The sequence below is a fragment of the Sinocyclocheilus anshuiensis genome, unplaced genomic scaffold, assembly GCF_001515605.1.
Source record: "Sinocyclocheilus anshuiensis isolate Anshui unplaced genomic scaffold, SAMN03320099.WGS_v1.1 scaffold209, whole genome shotgun sequence".
Lineage (NCBI taxonomy): Eukaryota > Metazoa > Chordata > Actinopteri > Cypriniformes > Cyprinidae > Sinocyclocheilus > Sinocyclocheilus anshuiensis.
The window spans coordinates 687,605-707,799 of NW_015540880.1; the positions used below are offsets into that span (position 1 = coordinate 687,605).

The window sequence follows — 20,195 nt, forward strand, 5'->3', positions numbered from 1 at the left end:
AATATTACAAATGTATAAATAAATGTACTTAATTTCTATAACTATAAACATTATAATTGACAACTGAATATTTCCATTTTTGTCGCTTGCTTTCTCTTAGATTCTCCTAAATCCTCCCATGTAGCTGAGGTGGTTCTGTCTTCCAGCGCTGTGATTGTTTCCATCTTTGCATTCATTGCCATTATGGTTTACAAGTGAGTACCACTAACCAAACTGATATTTTTAAAAACATAACAGTATGCAACTTTATCTTAATTACTTATTTGTGTTTTTTATTCCTTTCAGGCGATATAAGGTGTATCGTCCGGTGAGACGCTCTCTGTTGGATGATGCTGAGAGAAATACTGATAACTGGAGTTTAAGCAAACTAAGAGCAGCTCTGTTCTCTGCTGATGAGGAGAGAAGCCATTTATTGAGAGAGGCCACTATAGACTGATCCGAGTTGTTGCAGCAATCAGTTGCTATTTATTCGATATGAGTTTGGCTGTAGTTTATCTGAGAGAATAACAGAAGTGATCTCATAGGTGCCTACTTTTAGCAAGATTAGATAACATTGGTATCTTCTCATCAGTTTAGCTAGAATTAAGTAATCATAGAATTTTAGTTATAGCACATGCAAGCTTTAAAGATTTTTAATGGAAGATTTGGGATGAGCGAGCCCAGATATGCCAGATTTACAGGGGTTTCCATCATCTAAAATGACTAAAACAACTACTAACTGACCAAATGTGTCCCATGCGCAAGTCATAATTAGTTTTTTTCCCCAAACCAAAACCACTAAAATATAAATTGGGATTTAAAGCTGAAAATTATTGCTTTTGCCCATTTTTCTAATGATGCTTCGTGGCATTTCATTTGACATGTTTATCTGGAAAATTTCTTAATTTGCAGACAGGATTAGAAATTCGAGTGAGTTGTATGTTTTGTAATGTTCTGAGAAGTTATACATTGTTTTGAACATAGTTAAACATTTTAAATATTTGGGGACTGAATTTGATGCATTTTTTTAAAAGAAAAATACAAGTTTGATGGTAATTAAGCTGTTGTTTCATAAGAAATCACTTTACTAACAAGTTCCTTTTATAAAGCATGAATTAAGCAATGTGGGAAATTTGTTACTGATCACATATACATGCAGGTATATGCTTATGTATTTAAAATGAACATTTGACAGCAATTTTCAAAAATATTCATCACCTCTTATGATTTAAATAATGTATCCACTTCTGTAAGTGCTAAATATACAAAAATATTCTAATAACATTTCTAAACCACTTGCTAATGATCTACACAACTTTTGTCATTTTCTAAATCTTCGTACAATTAAAAATAAAGGCTCCATTTTTTGTGCACAGTGATGCCACAGAAAAAGTAGGTTTGGTTACCCAAAGTACAAAAAGAACCATTTCTTAGTGTGAAGATTTTATTTTTTTTTTATAAATCTAATGAACCCTTTTTTCTCCACTATAAACAATATTTTGAGCAATGGAGAGTTCCAATGGTCCTTCAAATCATAGGTGCCAATAAAGACCTTTATTTTTTTTAAGAGTGTATGGTATTTGAACTGACATTGAAATGAAACTATTTCATTTCATTCACTATTGAAAATATTTGGGGATGGGAGGGAGGGAACAACCTTCCAGTTGACAAATCAACACTCTTAAATACACACACACACACACACACACACACACACACACACATAAATAATTTTAAAAACACCTGTAAAAACATTCAACAAATATGGACACAAAGAACACCCAAAGAATCACAAACAATGGTAACTAGGAGCCAACTTGACTTTTAATCATTTTCTTTGTATCAGAGGCATTTGACAAGTGGAGGTGTGTGAGGGCGCACAAGCACGGTCGGAGGGGATGTTGCTTATCATGCTGAAATCAGACCACTTTTTACCCTGGAACTATTCCAGCTCCCGGATTTCCACATCACATTCCCACTGAAACATGACTCACCACACAACACAGCCATGAAATTGGAACAGATCCCAGTCAAAACAAAAACTGTAGCATCCATAAGACATGAAAAAAGTAACATAATAAAGACTTAATTGTTCTTATTTCATAATCAAGAAATGAAGCAGGCCCTCGAAAAAAAATTCTATAGCTATCATTAATCAGATCCCAAATAAACAATACTTATGCAAGAAATAAAGCCCAATACAAGGAAGCCACATCACCAAACCAAGAAGCAGAAAGAAAAAAGCAGGTGAGGTTTCAAATCAGTTAGCGGAGAATAAATTGCTGGCAAAAAACGAAATAATTTTCTTTCTCATCTTTTAAGTCTAGCCATACATGATTTTTTTTTTTTTTTTTTAAATGTTTTTTTTTTGGGTGAGGAAAGGGCAGATGGAACATGACCCTATAGATTCTAACACATAGCAATATGCCTCTAATTTAAATACTTTTCTAATAAGAGGTAGATCAAAAACGGTGTAAGAGAAGGGTGGAAAGAAAAACAAAACGATCACTTGTGCCCCTCTGGTCAGCGCTCGGCCCCACGCGTGTACCCAGTGCGGAAGTGTTCGCGAGGGACTTGAGGTATCGCTGCGCGCGCTGGAGGTCTCAGGTAAGATGGAAGTATTCCCACCACCCACCCCTTCCTCAGCTGAGGTAGACAATGGTCTTACTAGTGTGGAAGCATGGATGCACTCTTACCACAATCAAATCATATTAACATTCTGCATGAAAACAAAAAGGAATATTGGTTTCTTTACTAAACGTTTTTTCTTTGCTAAAGTTCATATATATTTTTTTGCTTTTTTCACTTTGAATGATAAACGAAAGCTATAAATTAAACCATTCGCGCGTCCATCTCTACGTTACTGCTCGTTAGAGACGCGCCCTCGACTATTGTAACCTATAGCTATCAACGCAAACACATCAGAACAGTTTAACTCCCCGAACCCCTAATATGCATTGACTGACGTTAAACACTGAAAATCTTCGGCATGTAAAGCCCAGTTTGATGCAAAAACAAAACCAAAAAACGCCCGTCCCAAGACCAAACGGAGCGCATTATTTGAAAAAGCAAAGGGAGAAAAAACGACGAGCACGGGAAAAGAAGAAACAACCTCAATCGGGCTGGTCGTTATTTTAATTTGATAGACAACTAGTCGCACTGAGGATGAGGGGGTGTCAAAGAGGTTACAGCAGGACCTTGCTTATCCCTGACCTCTATTGCTTGCATCCAACCCTAACTGAAGTGTAATGAAATGCGGGTGAAACGTCTGCTACCGCCGATACAGTTATTAGCATATTAGCACGGCATTGCTGCGGTATGTACGGTTGGCGTTATTTCTCATTACCTTGACGGTGTTCAGAGGGTGGTGGCTCCTCAGCGAAACTGAGGCGCTTTTCTTTTCTTTCTCCTATCTGTAGCTAACACGGAAGCTCAAACTCCACTATTACCCACGCAAACGTATATACAGTTATTCATCGCGCACGCGGCAAACAGAGCAAGGCGGAGTTCGAGATTCATCCGTTAACTACAGACTAAATTTTACATTTTCTTAAAAAAATAAAAATGTTCAAGAACTATTAGCTCTATAAAGTATACAAAATACCACAAAGAAAAAAAAAAAAGAAAAAAGAACAGAACATTTTTTCATACATCATTTTCTTTTTTTTCTGAGGTACTCTAGCCTGAGGTAGATCAGTAAAATGCATATTAACTTGGTTTCCTGGCCAACACCAATCAACACTTCCCTCAGTCATAAGTGGCAGTGTTGCTCCACCTTCTTTCATAATTTTATATATGTATATATCTATTAATCTATAAAATGCATCAGAATTTATAAAATGCCACTATGGATCCCGGGACAGCATACTTCCATCAACAATCCTCTTTCCATCTCAAGCCAAAGACCATAAACCCCACCCTGTGTCACCCATTCCTTACCCCCCCCCAAAAAAAAACAGGCTTGAAACGCCTTTTACACTCAAATGCTGCATTTCCCAGTAAACTCATAACAAAAACAAAGTTTAATGTCTGTCAATTAAGGTCTGTGCAGTTACCATATTAAGGCAAGGACTGGGTGGCAGATTTTCTTATGGTTTGATTGAAAAGGAGGGGGGCTGTGGTGGTGGGGGGGGGTGCAGGTGTACACAATCTCACTGAAACTTTCAGAAGGAATGGGTGTAAAAGCGGGCGGGGTTTAAGGACATTCCCTGACCCCTGAGATGGACGTGCCCCATGTCCTTTCAGTCTCCGAGAAGACGCAGTGGCTCTATTTCCTCCGGGCGACTGGTGGACCTGTGGCCGAGGCCTTGGGCTGTTGCTGCCGCCTCACCTGAGAGATAATCTCCTGGATCTTCCTCTGGGCCAGCTGGGACACATGAAAGAAAACAACAAAGGGGTTGAAATACTCAAATCAAACAGCAAAATAACATAATACCAAATCACTTCAGCAATAAATGGAGACAAAGTTAAACATTTTCAGATGATTGAATACTGGACAAAGCTGTATGTAAGGCTCAGTGAAGGGGCGGCTAAATTACTTAACATTACACTGGGGGGAAAAAACGTGACTAAAGTACTATAATAATAATAATAATAACTAAAGTACTTTAATATTTAAATGAATAATAATAATAAAATAAAAATAAATTATAACTACTAAATACAGGATTAAATAATTTAAATACATTATATACATTCAATAAATACATTTCAACAAATGTATTTCAATTGCATTACTATGACCATCAAAATAAATATATAAATAGATTTCAATAAACTATCAATTAAAACATCTAAATTATCATTTACATTTCAAAAAACACATTTCATTAAATTCATTTATAATTCATTATTATTATTATTATTTATTCACCATTTATTATTATTATTATTATTATTATTATTATTATAAAAAGTCACACTCATTGTGAGCTCCACATCAAAAGTTTGGCATGACAACACTTACAAACTTACGGATTACTTATGATTAGTTGTCTTTGCCATTAAGCTGGGATCAGAGAAAGTGTTTTAACATAAGAAAAATTACACCTTTTAACCCCATTCTGCAGTTCTAGTATGTCTAGTAGCTCAATCACCTGGCTTGCATAGAAGTGGCCTGTGATTTTTACTACTACTTGGTCATTTTCATCAGGCGTCTGGTCCCGCGGGACAACCACCTCTGCACTGGTCAAGTTCTGTAGTTCATTCACCTAAAGAGAAACACAGATCAGCTACAAACATGCAATGTTGGGGGGGTTAAATGTATCTGTAAAGCAAACATGAGCACTGAAAATTTTTATTAGAAATGTAAAGTGGCCACTTACCGTTTTGCCTCCTTTGCCAATGACTCTGCCAGCGGCGAATGATGGCACTTTTATGTGAGCCTCTAATTTAACCTCCTCCTTCGGACCAAAGAAGTTTTCCTCTTTTAACTTCCCGAAGATACGTCCCTGAGCCTGAAAAAAGCAGCACAGAAAATCAACGCATGAATATGCAATCAAATGAGTGTATATCGATAAAATGGCTCAATTCATACGATGTGTAAAACAATTTTACCTTGAACTGTGCCTCTGGTGGTCCAGTAATAATGACCATTCTTTGCTTGGTGTCAATTTCATCAGCAGGTGCAATCTATCCATAATGACAGATCTTATACTTTAATACTGCTACAGCATAGCAAAATAGAAAAATTATAACTATTACGTTTAACAAACCGTTTTAGGATGAGGGTAAAAGGTCATTCTTGCCATCACTCACTTTGATTGATGCACCAGCAAAGCGGCTGAGCTGTTTAATGTGCTGGCCCTGCTTGCCGATAATAGCACCAACTGCCAGAGCAGGAATGAAGAGGTGCACGTTTTCCGACTCCACCTGTGGCTGCTGACACAAATACACTCATGAGTTATGAGCACACATTTAACACTAAATAAATCTGCTTTTATAGAAACACATCCAGAGAATATGCCACAAGACATCCTGGGACTCAGTCAACTAACTACTCAAACAAACAAGTTAACAAATCAACTATTCACTCAACAGAGGTCACAACATGAGGAATCAAGATTTAATCTTTTGAATTCACTCTGCTTGGAAAATATATTGCCAGGTTCGTAATTCATCCATCCCACACCAAAAGCACCATTTATTCAAAGTAAGCTGCAAAAACGGCTCATTCGGACATGACCCTGACGTAATGAACATGATATATTAACACGCTGCCTATTCAACAAACAGACAATCTGCTCACCCAGTTATAATTCCCCCATGCTATAATATTTTTAAAATAAAGCTCCTAATTCAGTCTGATCTTAACTGATCTTAAATAATTTTTCATGTCACAGATAAGTTCATTTGTCACCATATGCAACACAAAAATAATATTTAAAATAAAATACCTAACAACACTTTCGATGAATTGTATACATTAATTTGAACATTTTTCAACAATAAATTATTATGTACAACTGATATTTGATACTTCTAATATCTTCTCAGGAGAAACTTTATAATGTCCATTAATGCACTTTAAACGTCTCCTAGTATCATTTAAAGCAGGACAATCTAATAAAAATTTTTATAGTCAATGAAGACTTGAAAAAAAATCACAAAGGCGATTCTTCTTTCAATGAACATACATAAGTAAGTCTTGTGTGTTAAATTCTACAACTTCTATATGGAGTCTGGTCATTTTTATTTTCAACAATACCAATGATTAGATATTTGCTTTATAACTAGAGTCACTTCATATAATTTATGGATACATTCATTCCATATACCACTTTTTGGAAATAAAATTTTATAAAAATTTGATAAATTCAGTATGGGTTTAACATCAGACGTGGGTATTTGACAAATTAAAAATAAAATAACCAATTAAAATAATAAAATAAAACAAAATGCTGCTGTATGCAAATTAGAAAGGCTTTTTATTTTTAAGACTGGATGTAAATGGTCATAAAAGACCATTTTCAACAATTTCTCTTATATTATTTCCAAATAATATATATACATCTTTTTTTACATTTACAATTTAATCAACCAACTATTTTAGGGGCTTTTGTATTTATTTGATATAAATCCACAAATGTAGATTAAGTAAATATTCAGCTTGAGAACTATTCAGATAGGTCTCTAGGACAATTTGAAAAATAAATCACTAAGTCAATATAGACACAAACGACACACCTGTGCATTTCATCCTAGTTTATGGGTTAGTCTAACTCCCATGTTATTTCATGCCCATCCCATCTAACTGCACACTTGACAATGTTCATTCCTATCCACTAACACACACACAAAGCACTTTAGGTCTACATCCATACATGTTACGTGTTAAACATCAGATCCGGAGCATTTCAGCATCTCTGTTAGCTGTGGAGGCTGAGCGACACCCCCTGGGCAGCGACTAATCTGGGAACAGACGTTTGTCCCTTCAGCCAATCCAGTAGCGAGCAGCCAAGCCAGGCAGTGCATGGTGGGTAATAAATAAAAACTTACAGAAAAGGCTGTGCTGCAGCTGGAGGAGAGTGTAGAGGCCCAAAATGGCACCTCACCCCCAAACACACTGCACTACGGGAGAAACACACACATTAACACTCACACTCCCACACACACAGACTGTAGGTTCCCGGCTCACATTTTGCCGTTGCATATATTAATACTCTCCCTACTCTCATAAGTGTACACCAAACACAAACACCTCACACACAAACAATTTTATCCAATTGTGTTACCCCAAATGATTGAGCCCCAGCTGGAGGTCCTGATAGAACAGAGGGTGACATCCCTCCACTCGCTGCACCAGGAAAAATACCCAATGCGTTCAGATTGAGCCCTGGAATCAGGTTAGACTGTAGCTAGGGGAATAAGAGGGCAGAGATTTTTTTCTTGAGATGAAGTTGTTGTGCTGTATACAATTTTAGACAAAAAATGTAAAGTCATTGCAGGCTTACATGCATAGCAGCTACATCGTTCTCGTAGGACTCACGGATTTTCTTCATGATTTCTTCTTCTGCTTTTGCACAAGCCTCTAATGTGCCCTTTACAGTGATGGTGCGCTCTGGGTTATACAATGTCAGATCCTGCAGACTGGGATTGGTGAAATGTGGAAAAAGTGATTTAAAAACAAACAAAAAAAACAGTATCTATGTTACTAGTACAAATACATGCTAAAGAAAACCAGTGTTATTAAACTATTAAAATCATTGCTGTTAGTAGAAAAAGATGAAATAAAAAAATACATAATAAAGTTAAACATTAGTTGGAGGGGAAAAAAACTGAAATACTAAAATTAAAAAACAAAAAAAAAGCATAAATGTGTAAAAACAAAAATGACAAATACACAAAAAACAAACAAAACTATAACCTGAATTAAAATTAGACTGAACTGAAAATAGAAAAATAAAAGCTAATTCAAAAAATGTATAAACACTATAATAGTATAAGACTAAAATTAAAACATAAAAATAGAGGCTAATTCAAAATAGTATGATAAGTTTCTAAATACTAAATCAAAACTCAAATATAAACAAAGCTCATTCAAAATATAAAAAAAAAAAAAAAATAGTTTATAAACACTTAAAACTCAAATAATAAAAAATACAAGCGAATTCAAAGTATTCATATATACCATAATAGTATACAAATAATACTAAAATTACACAAGAAAACCTGTGGGAGCAAAACAAACACCAAATTACATGCTTTGGTATGTGTGACATGGGTGGGTTGTCAACCTTAGGTACATGTAGCAAAAGGGGCAACCAGTCACACGCAAGTGATAAGTGAGGAAGATGCATCTTATTCAGTAGTATATTTAAAAAAATAAATAAATTCCAAATTTGAATGTCAAGCTACCACTTAAGTACTCATCACACAGCCTATTTTATTTAGCAATAGGCTGGATGGAAGCCAAACACCCCAACTGAACTCTGCAGCATGTATGAATCAACTGGACAAGAAAACTGCATATCCAGTGGTTCACGAAGCGCCACTCACATCTACATATAAAATGTTATCTTGAGCAATGTTTTAAAACAAAGACCTCTGCAGAATAAATATGACCTCTTGGAAAGTATATATTCAACTGAATGTACCTGGTGCATGCCAAGAATCCAGCATACAATGAAGAACAAAAAAAAAAAAAAAAGGGTGGAGTGAACAGTGATGGGCTTCTCCGCGGCTCCTGCATTCTCCTTACGATGGATATCAATCCTGTGCACATAATATGTAATCAACTTATTACAGCAGTCTGATCAACTCTAGGTTTCCTTCCCAGATGCCAATAGACAAAAAGGCATTTTCATTCTTTAACATTCAGTTAAAGGGGTCATATGATGCGATTTCAAGTTTTCCTTTCTCTTTGGAGTGTTACAAGCTGATAGTGCATAGATAAGATCCCTGAATAATGATCTTTAAAAAAGCATCATATGACCCCTTTAACACAAATTGTTTAAAAGACAGTACATGCGATATACACCGACACCACTGTTCAAAAGTTTGGGGTCAGTAATCACAGGAATAAATAGCATTTTAAAATATATTAAAATATAAAACAGATATTTAAAACCATAGCTTCACAATATTACTAGTTTTACTGTATTTTGTTCAAATAAATGCAGCCTTGGTGAGCATAAGAGACGAAAAAAACAACAACATTTAAAACAACATATATATATATATATATATATATGTGTCAAAAGCAAATAAATAGATCAAAAGGGCCAATATTTTAATTTCAATTTAAAAGGTGCGCATAAAATTAGTTTTAAACAAACTTGTTTTAAAAACATAAATGATTCACATTTTTTATTTGTCCCAATTAATAGCAAGTAAATTGATATATACATTTTTCCAATTAAAAACAAGTAAATGGATAAAACAGACTTTTTTTCTTAGCTGCAATTTAAAAGTTGGAAGTTTGTGTTAGTTTTAAAAACAAATTCAGAAAGTGATTCATATTTTTATTTTTCAATTAATACATTATTGATGTTATTTTTAAAATCTCACAAATTAACCAGTGATTTCTGGGTAAAAACAAACTGGGTACAAACTTGATCAGTGAAATTATCTTTAAGAATAATTAGGACAACCTACCTACACAGACTGAAACCTGACTTCAACATGGTTTCCGGTCACTGCTAGACTTGTGCCGGTATTCGGTAATGCGATATATCACGGTAATGAATATGCACGATACTGTTATCGTGGGCTCTTCTAAATACCGTGAATAATTATATATTACAAGTTATTCAGAATTTTGAATGCATTTTAAGAATACTTTTCCCATCAACTGGTCAAAATGCACAACACCGCTGTATGCTGCGTGAAAGACGCATGCGCACTCTGATGTAAATAAGCACGGACGAGAAGCACATGGCGGAACATGTGAGAGACGCTCTGGATGAAAGCGCACTTTCACTCTCGGACAGCAGATGGCGCTAAACTGCAGAAATAATAATAATAATAATAATAATAATAATAATAATAATAATAATAATAATAATAATAATAATAATAATAATAATAATAATAATAATAATAATAATAATAATAATAATAATAATAATAATAATAATAATAATAATAATAATAATAATAATAATAATAATAATAATAATAATAATAATAATAATAATACTGTATAATGACAGCACTTTTTTTAAACTAAATCTCAAAACCGTGATAATGCCGTATACCGTGATAAAAGCATTAGCAATTAATCGCAACATGAAAATTTGATACCGGCATATCCCTAGTCACTGCATGATTAGCTTTCAACAAACCCAGCATTCTTTTGTTAAACCGTTATTTCACTTATTAGTTACATTATTTTGTGGCTTCATTAAGTACTATATTGCAAAAGATCTTGATAAACAGGTTTATAAAGCATTTTCAACATGCAACAACAGATTCAGTGCTGATACTTTGCTTGTGTAGAACCTTATGTGCTCAGTGTGAAATGTTGTAACATCTTAATATTGACGCCAAAATAAATATGCTGTGCTTATGTGCACAGAGTGAAACAGGACTATTTACAACTACGTACACTGCGTATTCTTACTTTGAATGAGTCTGCTTGGTTATGTTGCGGATGGTAGCACCTTCTTTGCCAATAATAGCTCCTACAAACTGGGTGGGCACCAACATGCGTAGAGGCACGTCTGATTGTAGTTTAGGTCTTGCGCCCAGATTGGGAGAGCCTTGGCGAGGCGGTCCGCGTGAGTTGAAACCTCTCCTGCCACCCACGGCAGGGGCATCTGCTGCAGCCGTTTCATCTGGGATATAGGAAACCTTTAGTGCGTAGTTCTCCATAAGGAAGCCATTTAATTTATCCAAAGCTCTGGGGGAAAAAAAAGAGCAACAGAAGGATAAGCAACATTAAGAAATACTAACATGAACAGATCCTTTCATTGAACTCGTTTTTAATCATGCTTCTGAAAGTTACATTTCAGTGAAAGGTCAAAAGCCATATTAGGTGGACGAACACACAAAGCTACTTTTATACATCCTAAACGTTCTACTTGTTATTCTTGTGTGGGATATTATGCTTAGTTGAAAAATAAAATTAAAATTAAATAAAATGTAGGAGTAATTAAGACACAAATCTTTGGTTTAATCCTTTAAAGAGTTTGCCTCTTGCAGCTTTGGACCAAAATAAATTGCTGAAAATAAACAAAATTGGCCTCATTTATGAATACACTTCTGTATTGCAGTAAAAATTCATAATTCCATTCTTGCATAAGTTTTTCACAGTTCAATACAACAGTTTATTCTAGAATTTTTATTACTTTATGAATGTTTTTACTGTATTTTGTTCAGTCAAAAAACTAAAAAAGCTTTCTTTCCAATAAATATCTTAACTATTTAACTAACTAATAAATAACTAAACTAACTTTAACTATCCCTTTAACAGTTTGACTCTTGCTGATTTGAATCAAAATAAAAAATGTACTATAAAAAAACTATTAAAATGGGCCTCATTTATGAATAAATTTTTTGCATTTCAGTAAATACTCCATTCCATCCTTGCATAATCTGTCAATTCATTGCAACAGTTTTATTCAATTGTTTTATGAACGTGTCATGAATGAAACCCAAAATATTGCAAAGATTTAAAAGCATAGGTCCCCAGAAACCAAGCGTGAATTCTAAAAAAAAACTGTATTTTTCTTCAATATTGTCCAATTTTGACGGCGACAAAGGCCATGAAAATCATCTCTGCTTTACTGCTTCCTTCTCAAACAGGACACATGTAAAACTTAAGCGAATCTGATTGATGGTGAGGGGGGAGGAGGGGTTTAGAGCATGAGGTTTAGACGTGATGGAATGCCGGAGCCCTTTAAAGCCATCAAATCTTTCACTGACATCCACTTGCGAATGGTAACAGGAACTCCCTATTGTGCACAAACAACTGACTAAGATTCTTCTATCCAAGTCTTTCCATTCATTTAACAGAGGCTTCTTTTACCAACCCCTGTGACCGCTCTGCAGTTCTACTAATCAAACAGTAGGTGGCACTGAATGAGTTATTATAATTGCTGACTAAATCCAAATAGCAGTGCATGTGGAACTGACAGTCTCACATTTCACTGCGAGATGTGGGACAGAAACACTCTGGAGGGCGTGGGGTGGTGACTGAGCCAGCCGAATCCGAGGCGGATGATACTCACTCTCTGGCTTGGTCCTTCGCGGCATATCGCACGTTAACAACAGCGGTCTCCGTGTCAGTGTTGACTGAAGATGGAAGAGAGAGGAGGAAGACAGAGGGGGAGAGATTAACTAATCTTTTAATATATGGATTACTAAAGTGACAATCTGCTGAAGAGCACATCCTACCTTGTTCACAGCTCTCCACTGTGCCGTACTGAGCTAACAACCCGTCCAAAACCTGTAGGTGAAGAGACACTTTCAGACTGTGATTAAGACTAATGTTGTTAGAGACTACACATTGTGGTAAAGGTGGTATAACAAAAAAATTTAATAAAATACATTAAAAAAAAAGAAAACAACCAGACACCCATAATGCTGTCAAAAAGGTTGAATAGTTAAGTGTTAAAGGGATAGTTCACCCAAAAATCATTCACTCAACTTAATGTTGTTTCAAATTGACTTTCTTTTGAGGAAGCATTTTTTTCCGTCCATAAAATGAAAATCAGTGGGTTTTTTCAAAATGTTAGCTTTTGTGTTGCACAGAAGAAAGCCATACAGGTTTGGAACGGATGAGAGTAAAAGACAATAATATTAATTTTTTGGTCACTTCAAAGTTGCGATACAAGCAAGTAGCGATATTTCATTGGCCTCGTTAATGAATTGTAAATAATCAATTCTATTCTTGCATAATTTGTCACAATTCCATGCAAGTTTATACAAGAGTTGTTTTATGAACATTTCATGATTCAGGCCCAATGGTTTAAAAGCATAGGTCACAAATGGCATAGAAAGAAAGCGTGACTTCCAAAAACTGTGTTTTCTTCAGTATAGTCCAATTTTTGGGCAATAGCCAGATGTTTGAGACGAAGGGCAAATTTACTGTGATGCACATCAGAGTGTAACGGCTTACCGAAAAACTGATTGTCGATTGGATTGAGGTGTTGGCTTTGCACTCAAAAACTAACGTAGATGAACATGATCTTTCAGGAGCAGGTTTAAAGCAGACTAAGTGACTAGAGAAGTCCTGTATGCAGACCAATTAATTATTCACAATAACGCATTTAGAAAATAAATATGCTGAATTTTCATTTCATGCCAAGATTGCCAACTTTAAACAGTCTGCTCTTGCTGATTTGGATCTTGACCAAAAATTAAACTCAAAAGCAAACTAAGCATTTGGAATCTCATACTCTCATACTCAAACAAACAAAAAGAATTCAAGAAAGCAGTTTTACACCTTATTCGCTGCAGCTCTTCGCTTCTGCCACTCCTGCTCTGGAGGAGGCGTGCAGGCGAACATTGAACATGGGCAAAAGGAAGCCTACAGGCTTAAACACACACCAGCCCCCTATACGTCACACATACTAATGCCCACAACCCCCCCTAACCGCCACCACTTCCCTTCTCCATTCCAAGCCATCCTATTGGTTAGCGTGTGCATTACTATGGAATTCCCAGCAGCCATTGGGCACTTCCAGCCATTGGCTACGTAACCAGTCAATCATTCAGTCCAGGCCAATAAGACAAGGCTTCCTTCAATCGGGTGAAAGAGGAAGGGGGTGTTGGCTTTCAGACACCATGCAGTGCGGAGAAGGAGGGGAAGTGGGGTTGATCTACACATTTTGGGTGTCCACACATGGAACAAGCCTGCAGCCAGATGGGGCAGCAGGTTAAAATCCAGCCCGACTAAACTCACCTGAGCATAGTCACACAGCAAAACGCACATCCCCAAAGCTACGCCATAACAGATAACACACACACACACACTCCAAGATCTCAACATGTGCCCACAGAAACAAGACGACAATAAAAACACAAATACCTTCTATCTGAACACAACTGGCAGGTCAAACTCAAAGAAAAACAAAGGGAGAGATTAAATAACTAAGTCTCGCTCAAGTAGGTACTTGACATTTTCGCAGCCTGACATCATGTGACTGCAGATTCATTTTGAGCTGAAATAAGAGCAGGAAAATTATTGTGCTATAAATTTAGGCATGTTTATTTGTAAATCCATGGGAAATTAAACTGTTACACATGATCCATGGTTTTTTTGATACATCTAAACACAAATTCAACACGTCTAACTAAAGCCCTTGTGACATTTAGCATAATTTAGTAGTTTAAGTAGTGTTTAACAGATTTAACTGAATGTGCACCTAAAAACAGCACCAAATAAGCATATTAGAACGATTTCTGTGACACTGAAAGTAATGGCGGCTGAAAATTCAGTTTGCCAACACAGGAATAAATGACATGACACAAAATATATTATAATAGAAAAAAGGTATTAAATTGTAATAATTTGCCAAAATATTACAGGTTTTCATTGTATTTTGTTCAAATAAATTGCAGCATGTGAGATTTAAAAAAAAATTACTGGACCCAAACTTCACAAACTGTAATATATGCTAAAATAAAGCTTTCTTCATATCTAGCTTTTGCTTTTACAAATAGACTACAGATTAAAATAAGTAAAAAGTGAGCCTTTATGACCTTGAAAAAATATTTATCATATACCAAAGTGGAAGGTTAAATTAAGCGTAACGGTTTCAGATTTTCAGAAGACTTTAAAAGACTCACATTTTGTTCTCCAACACATATATCATATATCAAAAGTGAATTTAAGCAGTTTTTATTACAAATCTTGAAGTGCAACACACTACTACATAGGGAATTAATAATGGCTGGTTGCTTTGTCAAGAACGGGGGGTGGACTACAACAGTTCTCTTCCCAGTCTGCACCTGATGCAAACACGTTTCGCTGAAAAACCTGTTGTAACAATCTACTACATGCCTTCTGTCATCTGATTGATAGAATTATAATAAAAGGCCTTTTACTTAAAAGTATTCCTGTCATGGTATGCATTTTTGCTTTGAAATCTTCTACAGACTTTTATAAAGTAAACATAATAAGAAAAATAATTCATATTGTTAGTAATATTTCAAGATGAACATTTACGGGACTGAAGCAGTTTAGGTTTACTTGATTGTCCACATTAGAAAAATCATTGTTAAAATCGAATTATAGGCTACATCAGGCTTTTGAGGAACGTTTATTTGTACATCACTCAATCATCACTGTACTGCACTGCATTATATGTTTGCCCTCCCACAAAAACTACAGAGCTTTGATCATAAGACTAAGCATTTAAATATTATCTTAAGCCATATTATTGGGAGATATAGCATGAAAACTGATATTTATAGAAAATTCATGCAAGTAGTTCGCTATACACTATATATAACTATCAGAATTTAATCTTACTTTTTGTCCATATAAATATCAGCAACTGCACCAAATTGCATATTTTTGCAGTTTTGGGCCTCTTAATAAAATTCAGGAACCATATTATCATATGTATCAAATATAACACTTAAAAAAAAAAAAAAATCTTTGTGTGTGTAAAGGTTCAATAAACAGCTCCATAAAAAAAAAAAAAAACTATTATAAGTAAAAACACTATGTCAGCCTTTAAAGAGTTAAACATAATACATCATATTTACTAGGAACACTTCACTCATCATGATCGATACATTGATATAGACTTTAAATTAGGGCTGTGCGATATGGACAAAAAAAAACCTATCACGATTTCTTTGATCAATTTTGTGATTTCGATTTTAATCACGATTTTGACACAGACATGCTTTACAGTCATAAACGCATTCAGTGTGAATTTGAAACATTTCCAAAAGAAAACCAATTAGAGCTTTATCAAGAAGCTGTAACATGTCTCTAGAACAGACATGAGGCAAAATAATCACTAAGTAAAGGTGTAACAAAATGTGTTTCTGAAAATGCTTTTTCAGCATTGTGATTCTATTTTATCACAGTACTGTAATACAATCTTTCATAGACATATTCACGTTTAAACTCAATAAATATAACTTTAACTACCACCCCGAGTGCCATCTATTATTGCGTTGTTTATCTAAAAGTGCAATTTTCCTTGTTTTAAATCTAGCCAAAAAGCCATACTTTAATATTTATGGTGTAATTACTAAATTTCCGTGTCAATCCATGTTAATTTTTACCGTGAACAATGCACTGTCACTTTAATTCAGCGCGTGCAGCACAGCAAAAATAGACTCGGTGCGTAAACGATCGCTGCACTGCTGCAGACGCGCCGCACCTGGAACGCACTGACGGACCGCAACCGCGTGCAGTGTGAAAGCTCTAATCCGTTTCCATTTAGGTGCGCTGCATTCTGATTGGTTCGGATAGCATACTGCAGGGAGGTTGGGGCGCGGAAAATCGTGCTGTAAAGCGATTTAGAAATTGCGCATGCTCAAATCGCGATTTTATGACGATTTCGATTAATCGCACAGCCCTACTTTAAATCATCTCAACGCTTCATATATTGTAGCTTTGATTTACTGTGATGGCAAACAATCCCATTATACTTTTACTCATTTTACCTGTAATAAAATATGCAATAAAGACTGCTGCAATCACAGGGCCCAAAATGAACAAATGTGAGGAAAGGGGAAGGACGTTTAAGTGAGTAAATAAAGAGTTTGTAGCTCAACTTTACTAAAACCCCCAAATGATAAATATGATCGTCTAAACCTATTATAAGTAATGCAAATGATAAAGACATAAAACATGCAGTTCATGGTTTATTTAGTAGTCCGTTTAACAACTTTTGCCTGAGTGCAAAATTGACCAGCACAAGTTTATCTAGGATGCCCATTTCCCTCCCTGGAATGTGACACGTGGAATATTCCTCACAAAGCCATTTGCAGTTTCACATGGATGTTGTAGACTGACTCATTTCATACATGTCAATGACCGGCTCTGTATGTAGCAACTTGCAAGGGAACAGCAAATAACCTCAATGCCATAGGATCAAAAATATAGTTTTAATTAAAAGTGGAAAAAATATGGTTTTATGCTTAGCAAGAAATAATTATCTGTAATATTTCTAATTTTACCTGCCTTTGGCAGATGTTTAAAAAAATGTTTTTACTGAATTGTTGGTGCCCACAGTAGCTCTTAAAGGGTTAGTTCACCCAAAAATTAAATTTCTGTCATTAATTACCCTCATGTCGTTCCACACCCTTAAGACCTTTGTTCATCTTCAGAACACAAATTAAGATATTTTTGATCAAATCCGATGGCTCAGAGAGGCCTCCATTGACAGCAACGCCACCCAAACTTTCAATATCCATAAAGGTACTAAAGACGTTAAAACTGTCGACGTGACTACAGTGGTTCTACAATAATTTCATGAAGCGACGAGAATACTTTTTGTGTGCAAAAACAAAACAAATTGGTTGTTTATTCAACAACCTCTTCTCGTCTGTGTCATTCTCATACGTCGTTTACGTCCAGCGCTTCCAGGTTCTACGTCAGAACGCTGGCTCATTATTCAACGGCTCCTGCATCAGCATCACACACATGCATCGCGCTGCTCACATGTGCAGCTTTGGCCAATAATGAGCCGGCGTTCGGACGTAGAACACGGGAGCCTTCACTGTGCTTACTGCGTTAACCGCGTAAGGATAATGACAGGGAAGGGAAGAGAAGAGATTGCTGAATAGTTATTATTTTTGTTTTGTTTTTGCGCACAAAGTATTCTCATGGCTTCATGAAATTATTGTAGAACCACTGTAGTCACGTCGACTGTTTTAATGACGTCTTTAGTACCCTTATGGATCTTGAAATTTTGGGTGGCATTGCTGTCAATGGAGGCGTTGCTGTCTAAGCCATCGGATTTGATCAAAAATATCTTAATTTGTGTTCTGAAGATAAAGCTCCCTATTATATGACATGTTGCTGACTAAAATCTATGATGGACAACACTGCGAGTGGCCATTTTAATTGTAGTTATTGTCGACGCTAATGTTTCTTTAAATCATTACATTCAATCCAACATCAAGGAGGTAATCACCTACTATTATAATACATTTAAAATGTAACTGGTAGTTGGGAAGTCACCCCCAGGCCTGATTTTACATATAACTAGTCTAGAGGGACTAGAACTAGGGGGTCTCAGCCCCTCCCAGCTCCCCCAGTAATTCAAACACTGGAGGAATCGGTCATGGATGTAAAAGCTGAGGAAACAATGCCAGAGCACAATGCAGTTTTGAATCTGAACTGATTCCTATGATCAAAGCACTTTTGTGGACATCTGTAAGGCTCTATTCACACACAGCGCAACAGGAATGAAACGAGAAAGAGGGATGAGAAAAGCGAGCATGTCATGCAAGTTTTCGAAGGGTCAGTGAGATCTTGTCTCAAGCTCACATGAAAAGCGGCAGGGAAAAGAGCGGTGTACAGAGCATTACACACAAACGCTTCTACAGATAGCTTGATCTGATAAATGAAGGACAATAACAATGGGTTCGTAGGTGTAAAGGGGATTTTTTTTTAACTGAACATCATATGCTTTTATTAGATTTGATCTAGACTGACATCCGTACTAAACAAGAAAAGCCAGATATTGACTATCCATCTTATAATAGAGCACAAATATCAAAAATGGATTTAAGAAGCATTTTTCAAGATGCACATCAGCACGTTAAGTGATTTTTGTAACTCTATAAATCACATGATGAGGCTTCTCAAAGCTCAGACCTAGTGCTGGGTGGTATGACCAAAAATTTATATCACGGTATTTTTCAAAATTAGACCGGTTTCACGGTATATGACGGTGTATTTTTTTTTTTTCATGCATGACCGGGTGTTAACCATATTTTCTACTGATTGAGAGAGGAAATACTGCAGTATATTGACTTAGAATGCCCAATTTTACTGTCATGATGAGTGAATACTGTCAAAAAATACCACACTAAATAATGGGAAAAAAACGCTAAAAGGATCTGAAAGTTTCTAAATCTAGTGCTGAAGTCGCGTGTGTGTGAGAGACGCGGGAGCTGATGGCAGGGGGCGGTGGATAGTTGTGGCGGTCAATGTGGACGAGTTCTTATGTGTCATCACGTTCTATTAGTTCTACAGCTTCAGTTTCGGAACTTTCACGCTTAGTAACACATACAGCTCTCCCCTCACCACAATTCGGTATGAACCGGTATACCGCCCAGCACTACTCAGACCTCACAAAATTGAAGTCACACACCTCTAAAACGAACACGGACAACAGGCTACCTCCCAAAAGACTGCTTGGAACATCTCTGACTTAAGAAATATGAAGGATAATTGCGCATTTATTGGAGAGTATGTGCTCATTTTAGGGATGCGCCGATCCGATATTCATATCGGGTATCGGCTCCGATAGTACCATTTTTCTCGGATCGGGTATCGGTCAGAGAGGGTCGATCCAAATCCAAGATTTGTTTTGTTTTTTTTCCCCCGATTGTGCAAATTATTCTGTTTTACTTCTGAAGCCATACGATAGCTTAATGTGAGCTACATATGAATATTTAAGTCCTTACATTAAAGTTCACACAAACTCTTTTCTCCGCTGTGGCTGTCAGTCATTCGTTCAGCCTTTAAAGTTTAAACCCTGGTCGCGTTCGGTTACAGCAGTCAGCTCGGTAAAGCTCTCTCCAAGATCATTCTGTGTTCCCATTATACTTGATTTGTAAATACATGTCTATGA

At 36.0% G+C, this 20,195-nt stretch overlaps 2 protein-coding genes across 3 annotated transcripts in view; one reads left to right on the plus strand and one right to left on the minus strand.

The window, feature by feature from the left end:
• The window catches only part of LOC107688332 (protein QNR-71-like), an 8,753-nt gene extending 7,564 nt beyond the window's left edge, over positions 1-1,189 (plus strand). For both annotated transcript variants that reach the window (XM_016485968.1, XM_016485969.1), the window contains exons 11-12: positions 101-194; positions 286-1,189. In XM_016485968.1, the coding sequence (XP_016341454.1) occupies positions 101-194; positions 286-436 (245 nt within the window). In that variant the 3' untranslated portion in view covers positions 437-1,189. The remainder of the gene's footprint in view (positions 1-100; positions 195-285) is intronic.
• Positions 1,190-2,351: 1,162 nt separating this feature from the next.
• LOC107688382 (insulin-like growth factor 2 mRNA-binding protein 3) overlaps positions 2,352-20,195 on the minus strand; it is a 26,800-nt gene continuing 8,956 nt past the window's right edge. The window contains exons 4-15 of the mRNA XM_016486040.1: positions 12,817-12,868; positions 12,651-12,714; positions 11,042-11,320; positions 9,075-9,192; positions 7,932-8,123; positions 7,713-7,835; positions 7,477-7,548; positions 5,737-5,859; positions 5,536-5,610; positions 5,304-5,435; positions 5,076-5,189; positions 2,352-4,345 (exon numbers count right to left, since the gene is read on the minus strand). Of these exons, the coding sequence (XP_016341526.1) occupies positions 4,247-4,345; positions 5,076-5,189; positions 5,304-5,435; positions 5,536-5,610; positions 5,737-5,859; positions 7,477-7,548; positions 7,713-7,835; positions 7,932-8,123; positions 9,075-9,192; positions 11,042-11,320; positions 12,651-12,714; positions 12,817-12,868 (1,443 nt within the window). The 3' untranslated portion in view covers positions 2,352-4,246. The remainder of the gene's footprint in view (positions 4,346-5,075; positions 5,190-5,303; positions 5,436-5,535; positions 5,611-5,736; positions 5,860-7,476; positions 7,549-7,712; positions 7,836-7,931; positions 8,124-9,074; positions 9,193-11,041; positions 11,321-12,650; positions 12,715-12,816; positions 12,869-20,195) is intronic.